Source organism: Neolamprologus multifasciatus, chromosome 14 (genome assembly GCF_963576455.1).
Source record: "Neolamprologus multifasciatus chromosome 14, fNeoMul1.2, whole genome shotgun sequence".
Lineage (NCBI taxonomy): Eukaryota > Metazoa > Chordata > Actinopteri > Cichliformes > Cichlidae > Neolamprologus > Neolamprologus multifasciatus.
In genome coordinates, this window is record NC_140452.1 from 22,780,559 (window position 1) to 22,793,344 (window position 12,786).

The 12,786-nt window shown below is 41.1% G+C and overlaps 1 protein-coding gene across 3 annotated transcripts in view; it reads left to right on the top strand.

The window, feature by feature from the left end:
- Window positions 1–12,786, top strand: part of gucy1a2 (guanylate cyclase 1, soluble, alpha 2) — a 67,431-nt gene that overhangs the window by 7,511 nt on the left and 47,134 nt on the right. For all 3 annotated transcript variants that reach the window (XR_014868834.1, XM_085131480.1, XM_085131481.1), the window contains 3 exons: window positions 3,048–3,109; window positions 4,531–4,640; window positions 7,267–8,177. Coding sequence is in view for 2 of the 3 variants with exons in the window: in XM_085131480.1 (XP_084987606.1) it covers window positions 3,048–3,109; window positions 4,531–4,640; window positions 7,267–8,177 (1,083 nt within the window). In the remaining variant the exon portion in view is untranslated. The remainder of the gene's footprint in view (window positions 1–3,047; window positions 3,110–4,530; window positions 4,641–7,266; window positions 8,178–12,786) is intronic.

A 12,786-nucleotide genomic window follows, 5' to 3' on the forward strand; every position in this document is an offset into this window, starting at 1 on the left:
ATAGTCACATTAACTGCTGAACTGTTCTCAGAGAGAGCCTTAAAATCCAGATAAAATGCAACGATTGGTACAGAACTGTTTCACTTTGTACCTGGTTTACTACTCATCACTCATTTATTATCTCATGCTGAGTTAATCGCAGTCTCATCGGGGTGTATGGCTTTCTATTTTTTTTTAGAAGTGCTGCTTTCCATCGATGTTGAAGCACCAGTAGCCGCTGCTTCATGACCATCATGACCACACCAGTTCACTCTAATGGAAATTTGGAGGAGGAAAATGCAATCAAAGAAGAAAAGAAGGAGCAGGTCCAATGTGCCTGTATATGTGTGTCTTTGTGGGTTATAGGGAGTCAGTCACACACAGACAGAAAAGGGAGATTCATGTGAAAGAGGAGGATTCAATCTCATAGGGAGAGAAAGAAAGCAGAGGAAAAGAGGAATGAGGCAGATACAGAGTCGTTTTCATTTTATATAGTATGCAATTTAACATGTTCATTATCACCCGTTCAGTATCGTTCTGTTGCTCCCAGCTGAGAGTTTAAATAACCCACAGCAACAAGTTGGGTATCTTGATTTGGTAACTTGACGCTTACCAAATCCTACCATCTCAGCACCTTTGTGTAACTGAATGAGATTAATGTGTGTACAGTAAACAGGCCAGGGATGCAACAATGTAGACTAATGATCATGAGTGTGTACAGTAGGTTTGCACATTTAGGGCTGATACCAGTGTGTGCCTGTGTGTTTGGCCAGGTTTACAGTAAGTATTATTATAATGTAATGTGGCCAGTGAATAGCTTCATGAAAGATGCATTTAAAGGAGTCAGGCTGTCATGAGAAAACACTCGTTCTGTTCTGTACGTACATTTAATTCATTTCAACTTTATTTATATAGCGCCAAATAACAAGAGCCGTTGGTCCAAGGCGCTTTATGTTGTGAGGTAAATCCCAACCATTTGAGCAAGAACTTGGTGACAGTGGGAAGGAAAATCTCCCTTTTAACAGGAAGAGCCTCCAACAGAATCTGGCTGAGGGAGGGGCAGCCGTCTGCCGTGACCAGTTGGCGATGACGAGAGGAAGACATGACAAAAAACACACATACATACACAACTATGCTGTATATAGAAGCTTTGTATGAATACACAGTGAAAGTATGTTGTTTTTCTTCACTATTGGTTTTTGAAAAGTACAGCCCATTGGGTGTGTTTTCATCTGTGAGTTGTGCTCATGCTGTTAGGCTCATGTATGGCCAACTGGTGCTAAAAAGTGACAAAATGTGTTTGTGTCAGCAGGTGTTTTTTAAGCAGCTAACATGCAGGTTAGCTACTATATGACATCTAACTGCGTTCACCTTTTAAAACGCCTGATGACGCACACACAGCCTGGCTCCCTGACTACCTCTCATCATTTCTCATGTTTTTTGTGCTGCATGTTCACAACTCACTAGCCTTTATGTTTGTCATTCCCTCTCTGTCTGCAAGACACACACACACACACACACAGTCCGGAGTGGGTGGAGGCCTCAGAATGACCTCTCCAGCTGGCACACTGTGTTCTAGTATTGTCACTACAGCCTTGTATTTCAGCTGTACCACAGATAATCACACTGGACCCGCCCTCTCAAGCTTACGCTGTCAGTAACGCAAAACACAGCAGCTGTACACACATGGACACGGACAGTTAATCTCATTGTGTTATGGTCATTTTGACATTTTTATTTAACAATATTGTTTTGGGTTTTTTTTTTGCTGAAATTTGGATGATAACAATATAAAAGGGAATAGAAAAAATCAGTTTGGATGGAGGCTAGTTATCCGCCCCCCCCCCTCCCCCCTCAGCCATTGTTAATGTTATTCATACCTGTGCTGTACTGTGACATGGCAAAAGGTCTTGAGTGGAAACAAAGCCTGTTACATATTAATCTATCTTGGCTACAGTTACACATCAAGGCTGACTTGATCACAAGTAATCTGATTGGATTTTTTATATCAGACTGGATCATGTTTTGAAAATGCATTGTACAAAAGAAGAAGAAGAAGAAAAAGGACTGAAATTATTGTTGAGCTGTCCAGGATGTACCCTTGCTCTGGCGTCAGCTGGAATAGATACCGACCCTGCCTAACCCCGGCTGGATAAGCCGATAAGAGGATGGATGGATAGAATCAGTGAAATGTGATTTCATTAGGTCTTTGTTTTCAGTACATGTTGTCGAAAACTTTTTAAAAATGCTGCGGCCAGATTGTTAACACATTCTAGCAAGCAAGCTCATAACACTCCTATTTGTTTTAAAATTCCTGTGCTAATGTACAGGTCAGGCTCCAGATCATATATCTCAGTTTCTTACAAAATACGCTGCTGTTCGCTGTCTTCATTCACAGACTGAAGACCAGGGGGACAGCGCCTTTCAGTTTGTGGCACCAAGGCTGTGAAACAGTTTACCATCACAACCCTGTTTAGCTGACTCTGTGGACTATTTTAAAAAGCAATTAATTTTTTTTAACAGGCTCTCTACTAAGAATTTTATTGAAATATTATTATTTATTTATTTTTAAACTACCTGGTTATTTTATCATCTTGCCATCTTATTGTGCCTTTTAATAAGCAAAATTAGTGCGATCCTATCAGAGCAATGGATTTCAAAAACAAAATAGAATTGGATTTTACAATTGGTCAAACTTTTGCATCAATGTCCATGTGTCCCTGAAAAACCACACGGCCACAGACCAAAGACATGCTGGTGATTCTAAATAAAGCGTAAACTGAGGCACATGTCATCCTCTGACAGCTGGCACAGCTGGAGAATTGGTTAAGGAAATGAAAAATGTTAAAATGTGTCCATATCTACATGCATGTTTTCAAGCTGAGGTGTAATACCAACTGAAAGATCAGCAATGAATCGTGAACAAATTTTTATTGGTTAAAATTTGGAGTTTGGTAAATTAGAGCGTGAAGTTAAAGGGCCATGCCATTTATCATAAAAAACTAATTCAGATGAGGAGAAACAAAAAAAAAAAAAGCTTTTCTAATATTTTTCACTTCTGCTTGCAGACGCAGACTGTTCAGGAAGCTCTACAGCGGACTCTACAGTTCTACAGACAACAGGAGATCAGGTAAGGCTGGCTTGCAGTCAGTCTCTCTTTCTCTCCTTTATTGGTCTCTGGTGCGTGGAAACTTCTTCTGTCACTTGCTGTCTTTCTGCTGTCTTGTCTCTGTATCCCCGCCGCTCATTCTCTCTCTTTTTTCCTTGTTTTTCTCACTTGGCTCACTGTCACACATGTTCATACGCACACCTGTTCAGAACCTGTGAACCTTCCCCGTGTCTCTGCTATCTCCCGTTCTCCCCGCTGTCTTCTCTTCCTCTGTTTCTGCCACACTAATACAAGCCAGACAGACAAACACACGCACACATACCTATATAGACACACACTCCTTCACCTCTTGTCTCGGGCTCTCTCGCCATCCTGCCCTGTCAAAACTGTAAGACACAGTAGAGAGGCTTCAGTCGGGCGTAACACAAGTAAGCGTTGTTCACGAAGCATACACTGCATACTGATACAGACCCTGGACTGTGACCTGGACTTCTACTGTTATTTTCTTTAACTTTCCTGACCACTCTGCTTTTCACACTTTGGCCTCAGTTGTTGTCACTCGGTATTTTCTTGCTTCAATGAATTTACTTCATTAAGTAATCACCAGAATTCCCACAAGTAATACTCATCTTGCCTCTAATTTTGGAGCATCACAGTGCATGTAATTGTGGCATAAAGATTAGGGAATAAGCTTGCGAGCAAAAGGCCTCTGAACTGTCTGACAAGTGGACAAATAAAAACATTCCTTATTTGCATTGTTGAGGTGACCTTGAGCATTTTTCCATGCCTCTCTGTTGTCCATCTGCTTCTGCTGGCTCTGCTAAGTGATCAGCAAATATGAACGTGTGCAGGGTATGCATCAGGTCACAGAAAATGCTAAAAAAACATATGTACTCAATTACCATTGAAAGTCCCGAGCCAATCAGCTAGTGCCTCTGCCAAGTGTAAAGTTTGTTGGAGAAGGATTATGCTGTGGGGCTGCTTTTCAGGAGTTGGGCTCGGCCCCTTAGTTCCAGTGAAAAGAACTCTTAATGCTTCAGAATACCAAAATATTTCAGACAATTTAATGTTCCCAACTTTGTAGGAACAGTTTAGGGATGACCCCTTCCTTTTCCAACATGACTGCACACCAGTGCACAAAACAAGGTCCATTAAGACATGGATGAGTGAGTATGGTGTGGAAGAACTTGATTGGCCTGCACAGAGTCCTGATCGCAACCCGACAGAACATGTTTGGGATGAATTAGAGTGGAGACTGTGAGCCAGACTTTCTCGTCCAATATCAGTGTGTGACCTCACAAATGTGCTTCTGGAAGAATGGTCAAAAATTCCTATAAACACACTCCTAAACCTTCCAAAATAGTGCAAATGTAATTTCTCATCACAGAGACCATTCATGATGAACCACCATAACTTATGTGTTTGGTTTGTTTCCTTTACAGGTGTCAGGAAGTTGGAGGGGAGAGACGAGAGGAGAAATGTCCATTTCTAGAGAATTCTGGTTCAGAGGAGGATGTTCTACAAATCCTCCAATACATGGCCACCATACTGGGTAAGTATATGAGATAAAGGTAGATGGGAGTGTGTTTGCCACAGATCCTGCCTTTGTGTTTTTTCCCTCCCCATTTGCATGTCCTTCAATATTAACATAGTTATTTGTGCATTTACATACACAGAACCATCCCCCAGAGGCTTGACTTGGAAAATACATTATAGACACTTCTAAGCCTTTTAAAGGAGATGCGGTATCATGGGTAGTGTGCATGCAGTCGCAAATATACAACTATTTACAAGGATAAGCAAACACACACCACCACACACTGTATGACTCACTATGGGGGCTTCTACTGTCTCCAATGCCCACCATCAAACACACACGCACACACACACACACACACACACACGCAAGCACGCACACTGTCCTGGTGAGTCACTCAGTACAGCTTCTTCTTCCCTCTGTTACATCTAAGATCTCCTCCTGCCTCCATCTACAGTCTCGTACGTCCTTTGAGTCTTTTTTAAAAAAAATTTAATGTTCTGATTTTCTGCATTTTCTCGGTAAGCCGGTGTTACAGTATGGCGTTTATGTCTGTTTTGGGAAGGTGTTTGCCTATGCAAATGTGCTAGCATGTAGTCTTCCAAAAAAGCCCCGCCAGTGACACTTCGCTCAACGTGGATGATGCTAGCATAGGTCAAATGCTTACTGGCTAAAAAAAATGAGCCTTAACAGGAACGAGACAGTGGAAAAAAGTAGCATTTAAAAGCAAAGACTTTGTTCGTAGTGGACACATTTCAATGTTTTTTGCACTCAGTTTAGCTTAAAGACTGCTTATTTCAGACACTGCCCCGTGGTGACAGTATATAGCTATTATGTGTTGACTGGCTTTAGAAGCTATCTGTACACTCTGCATGGGTCCAATTCAAAGCAGTGTTTTAACCATTACCACCACTATGTTCATAACGTTAACTCTAGCGATAACAGTAAAAAGTAATCCTTCTCGCATCCTACCCTTAGAATTACCAGTTAACCCAACCTCACTAACTGCATGTCTTTGGACTGTGGGAATCTAGAGTACCCAGAGAGAACCCACACAAACAAGGGGAGAACCTGCAAACTCAACACAGGTGGTGGAATCGAACTCAGGACCTTCTTGGTGTTAGACAACAGTGCTAACCACCATATCCTTTAATTTCTGTAATGAGCAAGAACGCATTCATGCATTCTTTTTATGCTACTTTCTGATAAAAGCATCCAGCTCATTAATACTCTTTGGTTTCTGTGCTGCCAACCCACCAACGATTTTCAGTGAGAATAAAAGCTGAAGTCAGAGACATCAACTCAAGGATATTTGAGGAATGATTTCTAAACTTTGGGCTGATTCAACTCTTCAGTTTACACTTGGAGGGAAATGGATTCTGTAATCAAATCAATCCAAGTTTTATGTACTTCTTGGTCAAAAATGTACTCTGCTGTGGTCTCCAGCTGTGACATTCATATAGTCTATACTCAAACTTTTGTCCTCACCATGCCTCTCCTTTCCCAGCAAAACTGGCAGTAATTTTATAATGCTCCTAATAGAAAAACTGGAGCTAAGCTAAGGTATCATCCATCATTAGCTTTCTTTTCCTCATAGATCACTAATGGCGTTTCACTAAGGTGCCCCATTTTTTTTTAAAGGAAACATTTACAAAACCCCATTTAGGCCTCTTTTATCTGTGATTTCATTCTTTTGGTCATCATCCTGAGCGCATGACTGTTGGAAGAAGAGTACAAATCAGCTCATAAATAACTGATACCTGTATCATGGTTCATCTTAATAATAATAATAATGATAATAATAATACATTTTATTTATAGAGCTTTTCAAGAACAGCCAAGGACATGTACAAAAAAGCGAACAAAAAACAAGTAAAGGAGAACTAATTAGTGTTTAGATTACGCAGTTGTGTCACATAAAGCGAAACACTGAGTCCTGCAGAGGATTTGGCTTTTGCTTGGACAACTGGAATATACTCTCAGGCACAAGAGTACCAAAATTTCTTCTGTTACGTCAGAAGACTATATTAATCTCTAATCTGGATTCACTGACTGTGCTGTTCGCAGTGTTTTTCTGTGAGCCTGTTTAGTCGGAGCTTTTGATGTCTTTAATGATACTTCACAAATTCTGTGGATTTTCTTCCATATTTATTTATTTATTTTTTACAGTTTTATCCTGTTTTGAGGTTTTATTTACGTCAAATGTCGCTTTGACTTTTTTCTAATCTTTTAATCCCATTTTTTTCCTGTCACCCAACAAGCACCCGACATGTTTATTTTATCTGTATTAATTATTTTAGCACAGCTTTGATGTTTGATTACTCAAAACACTGATTTTCTCTGCTCGATATCCCTGAAATGATTTTTTCTGCTGGATTTAAATCTCTGTCTAAACATACCATGGAGCAAAGATAACGTTGGGTTTTATATAAATTGCCGCTGTAACAGAAAATCATACTCGTGTAGGCATCAAAACATTAAAGTGCATATTTCTTCTTCAAAAACAGGAGAGTATCTTCTCCAATATGTTGATAGTTTAGCTGTTTAGTTCACTGTCTATGATATCAAAACTATGTTTACATCCTCAGAAGAGTGCAATACAGCATGGCTGACACTGGTGTTTCTCATCCCCCTGTCCCAGGAGTACCATTCTGTGAGCTGCGAGAGCATTTTGGAGAGGAGTTCTTTGGTCTCTGCTTTGAAGAAAATGAACGTGTACTTCGGGCTGTGGGTGGCAACCTCCAGGATTTCTTCAATGGCTTTGACGCCATTTTGGAACACATTCGCACCTCTACGGGGCGCCGTGCCTCATCTGAGAGCCCCTCCTTCCAGTGTAAGGACCCCCGTGAGGAGGACAAAGGCAGAAGAAAATTGGACAAAGTTGGAGATCAGGCAGAAAGAAATGGAGGAGGAAAAATATTGGTTCTTCATTGCTTCAACCCTGCCCCTGTTGTCGGGTTGGTCATGCCGGGGTTGATCAGAGCTGTTGCCAGGCGTATCTTTCATTCACAAGTGGAGGTGGAAGAGGTGCCCCCTCTAACTCCCTTGTTGCCCAATAAAGATGCAGAAAACACAGACTGTGACTCGACGACCCCGACCCCGACCGCGTCTCCCACTGCCTCACCCTCCTCATCCCCATCCCCTCCCTCTCCTTTCCCAACCACTGCTCCGACAGTTTGCCTGTCCTTCCAAATCCAGGAGACCAGCCCTCTTTGCATCTCTTCCCTCCCCAACGCCGCCTCGGCGACCGCTAAACGACCCCCCCTCTCGATGTCCACCAACCCTAGTGATCTGCGCATTGGCCTGGCCACGTTTTGCCGTGCCTTTCCGTTTCACCTTGTCCTGGGGCCTCACATGGAGCTACTGCAGCTTGGGGAAGGACTGAGGAAACAGACTCGTATAGAGACTTACCGGAGCCTCTCGTTCAGGGACTGTTTTGAGATTGTCTCACCTAAGATGGATCCCTCATTTCAAGGCATCCTACTGAGGCTTGCATCCCCATTTACTATCCGTACCAGGCCTGACACCACACAAGCGGACATCAAGGAGAAGGTAAAGCTATCCTACATGGAAGATTAACTCCAGATTCCAAGTTCTTAAGTAATGAGATCACTATTGTCATGTATTAATCAACACATCCTAAAAATCTAACCATGCCATGATTTTATTCCAGATGTATGTGCTGTCTTTTTTTGCCACAGACACAGAGATTGTTAACAAGCATGATGCACTTGTGCTGTTGGAACAGCTTACATTCTGTATCACTGTTAAAACAAGCATGGCTGAAAAATGGCACTGCCTTTAGAGTTTTGATCAGTGAACTGTGGCTTAGTTTTGGGCAGACTGATCCATGTTTAGCCTGATTAGAAGAGCATGCACTCTTTGTCATGTCCCAGCGTAGGGCTTTATGCACAGTGGAAAAAATGGAATCTTTGTTTTGCCTTGGTATCACATGAAAACTTCCAGTGTTTCCTCTAAATTAGTGCAAGAAGGCCACAGTTTTATTGTCTTTATAGTTACAAACTTCCCCAGATACCGATTAGTTTAATGTGTCCTAAGTCAAGGCCGAATTTAGTATAGCTAAATTTGAACTTCACTGTCTTGTCTTTCATCTCCCCCCCAAAAAAGTAGTCATGTGTTAGCAGCACTTTGTTTGTATTGAACTCTGTTCCACGTCATCACATCAACGCCCACAGGCTTATAATGATTTTGCTCAGGAGAGGTGTGGTTTGAATTGGTTCCAGTTTGCGAGAAAGAATTGATCAGTGGGATTTGTGTGCTATATCCAGCTCTCTATTGATTGGATGGTCTCCACAGGTCGCCAGCGATAGCACCAAACACCCTGACGCTAAACAGAATCGACAGAGAAGAGATTAATCAGAGCAGCCACGGCGCTGCGCAGTGTATGTGTGATTGTGTGTTTGTGTAGAGTGAGTGAGATAGGTATGTCTTGAGCTTAAGCTGCAGAGAGGTACATTCATTTTATAGATTCATATCTACCATATCCGCAAGTCATGAGATATTTACATCTTTGATCTACCTTGAAGCTGAAAGCTAGTTTCTGATAATTTTGGCTACAAATTTCTTCCCATCCACCTCGAACCAAAGGCTTGTGCATGAAGAAAAAACTGTGATTTAGGTAAATAAGTGATATTTGTTTGATTTTAAATCACTTGGAGGGTTGTTTTCATATTTATGCGTTTGTCCTGTTCCTCTGCTGTCCTTTTTAACGGTTGCTTGTGTAACAGGTGGCTTATTCTGTGTTCAGATGAGAGATGAGATGATTTTAATGAGACAGTGCCAGGACTTATGCAGGCAGACTGTTTTGGCAATTCTAAGCACAGATGCTATTTTTACTCTTGTAGGCAAAGCAACACCATGAGCAAAAGGGTGGGTGAATATAGATGGTGTGCAAGATATGGAAAGAAATCTTTACCTATTGGCTTTGTAGCGGGTGCAATAGCTGGGGCAATGAAATGACTACATGTATCATATATAGTGGCAAGTTAAATGAATGGCAATGTGAAGCTATAGTTTGTGGCACACAATGTGTTTAAAATCTCACCATGTTATGCTCCTTGTCTAAGCACTGTTTGCTCTAGTCATTGCCCTGGCACGGCAGCTAGCAGTTAAAATTCATTTTTAAACTAAACTGACGTAAATATTTCAATAAAAATACCTGTATAAATAATTGAAAATCATAGAATTTGTTTTACTTTTATGCAAGATGATAAGTGGGTACATCAAGGAAGTCATACTCATTTTATATCATGGGCCACTTTGATCTTAAGTGGGCTGGACCAGTGAAACTAAATGATAGGCATGCAAGTTCTGGTAGCTGGTAGCTCATTGCAGAGACTTTTCTGCAATTATAAAAGTTTTCATGAATTCACTGAAAATGTCCTTTTTTTAAAAAAAAAAAGTCATGGAGTGACAATTTTAAGAACTACTGCCCTTAATTACCACATTTCAATACTGTAATAATTTCTTAAAATAAAGCACTTATTTGGGCATGGTTGTTGTCTGAAAAATGCAAGCTGCAATGTAGATGCTAAGATTCATATATAGAAGGTGTTGTTAGTCTTGCTTTGGCCAGTTTTAGTTCTTGATCCATTCATTTGCACAGCTACACAGGTTCATGTCCTGGACACACATATGCAGAGGCACACAATAACAATGAACCGCAAAGTCCACATTGCACATGCCCTCAGCAGTCGGATCCCCCTCTTCACAGTCAGATCTCAAGCACCACTACAGCGTCTCCTCTCAAGCTTTCATCTTCTCTCTGTCAGTGTCTCTTAAAAATTCACTGTAATTCTCTCTCCTTCTCTGCTGCTTACTGAGGTCTGTCTCTTCCTTCACAAAGCTTTTCTGCTTCTTATCTCCAAGCCTTTTCATTTTCTTCCATTTCTTCCATTTTCAATTAAAAAATGCAGCTATAATTGCTTCAAAAATGCCAGATGCATCTGGTTGGCAAAGCACAAACATAAGTTACTGATTGGTGCTACGAGCAAAAGATTGCGTGTGAAATCAGGTTTAAAATCATCCACAGTCCTCTGGTCGAAAAAGGTATTTTAGCACATCCATGTTTACTTCAGAGTCAGTGAGGCTTCCTTCTGTGTGCGTCACCAGTGACCAAACCTGGCACTGCTGAAATTTAAGTTATATATCGTCTCCGAACTCCAAATACTATTTGCTAGAGACTTTAAAATATGTGTTTCCAGAGCAGGAAAATGTAGTTTTTCCCTAATTTTTGCCCGGTGAATCTTGTGTCACCTGGGCAGACAGGCAGAGAAAAAACGAGAGGATGGGCTGACATTTTCACCAGAAAGGGCAGACAGTGAAGGCGACAGGCCAAGGTAAAGAGGCCTCACTCCAGTGCCGTGCAATGTGTGTGCTTGTTTGGATGGCCTTCACTGAATTTCCAGTTTGACTTCTTTCCTCTCTTCGCCCAGGGATATGTGCTGTGCAAGAGACCTACTGAAAAGGTCAGCTTGGTCTTTGTGCGCAGCGAACACTGTGGTCAACACACTGAGTGCAAACAGAGTGCTCTCTTATATACTCACCTCTAACCGATGCATCATCGCCTTCGTCATGTTTCTCTCACACTGGAGTTTACGTCTGCCTCTTAGTAGGGGTGGGCGATATAAACAATATAAATTTGGCCAACGATAGAGATTTTGACTATACCGCTCTATCGTGATAGCGCATGTTGATGATGTCATCAAGCTGCTGCTGTTTTGGTCGAAAGCTTCGCAGCGGCTACAACCAGTGTTGCCAACTTAGCGACTTTGTCGCTATATTTAGCGAGTTTTCAGACCCCCTAGCGACTTTTTTTCAAAAAAAGTCGCTAAAAAAAAAAAGATGTGAAAGCACATATCGCTTTTACTCTCAACAAGCAGCGGGTGCTGTAACGCAGTCAGTTTTTTTACTCTTATGCTGTTTTGTGGATCACAAGGTTTAAAACTACTTATAAACACACAAAGTAACTCCACCAGAGTGCCTATTTCGGGTCACTTTTGCCGGTCCAAGCCTGGGTAAAGGAGCAGGGTTGGAATTGTGACATTAAAAAAACAATAATTGCTAAAATAAATTTAATTTGTAGTTCTAAATAAATTCTAAATGCATTTAGGACGTTTTTTACTCACTTTATGTCTCTTCCACGATGTTATTTCTCTCTTCAACAACATAGATTACAATTACATTAGCATGACCAATTATGCAAATTAGGCGATGACATCATTTAGCGACTTCTAGCGACTTTTAGGACAGCCAATAGCGATTTTCCTTACTCAGGAGTTGGCAACACTGGCTACAACCATTAATAACTAACCTTGTATTGTGGATGAATAATCTCAGTTGTTCTCCTGACTGAAGTTTGCCCCGTGTATAGCATCCCGCTATGCGATTGCATTTGTCCCTGACCACCAGAATCCCTCACGTTAACTTTTATCGAGTGGAAAAAAGTTGGAGTTCATCCTCCAGCTTCACTGTGCTAATGTTATGCTAACATAGCTGTGTCGCTAGCAATCACGTAGCACAACATTATATACCAAGTAGTCCAACTTCAGTAACCCTGCAAACACCACTGCTGTTTAGTTTTCTGTCTTCATTTATGTTGGAAGTGGTAGCAGAGCTGTACGTTTTAATTAGTTTCAAAAATCTCTCAGTCAGAACATGGTATGTCATGTTTAGGTGGAAGCTAGCGAGCTAACTTCCTGTTAACTTGTAACTCCATTAAATTTAATAAATTCTGTTTTCATGGATGCCTGGATGTTAAACTTAATTGTTACACCTGGTAAAGCAGCAACACTGATGATTTTATTAAAGATGAAAGAATTTAGACCATTTTTAACTCTCAGTGTTCGTTTGACTTTGGGACCTGAAAGAGACGGAGTTTTGGACCCAGATTACTCCGCGAAGCTCCTCACTACGGCAGCCGTAATGCTTTGACAATCCATCAAGCAGTGCAGCTTACCAAAGTTGTACTAAAACATTTTTTAACAGATTTCTGCACGCCCCAATCAGTTCTAGGTCAATAAGCACAACCAGAATTTATACATAAAGCACACTCTCGATTTTTGAGAAAATTAAAAGATTTTAAGTGTGGCTTATTGTCATGGTCCTGGGTCTTTAAGCGCTTTAAGTTGATTATTATCAT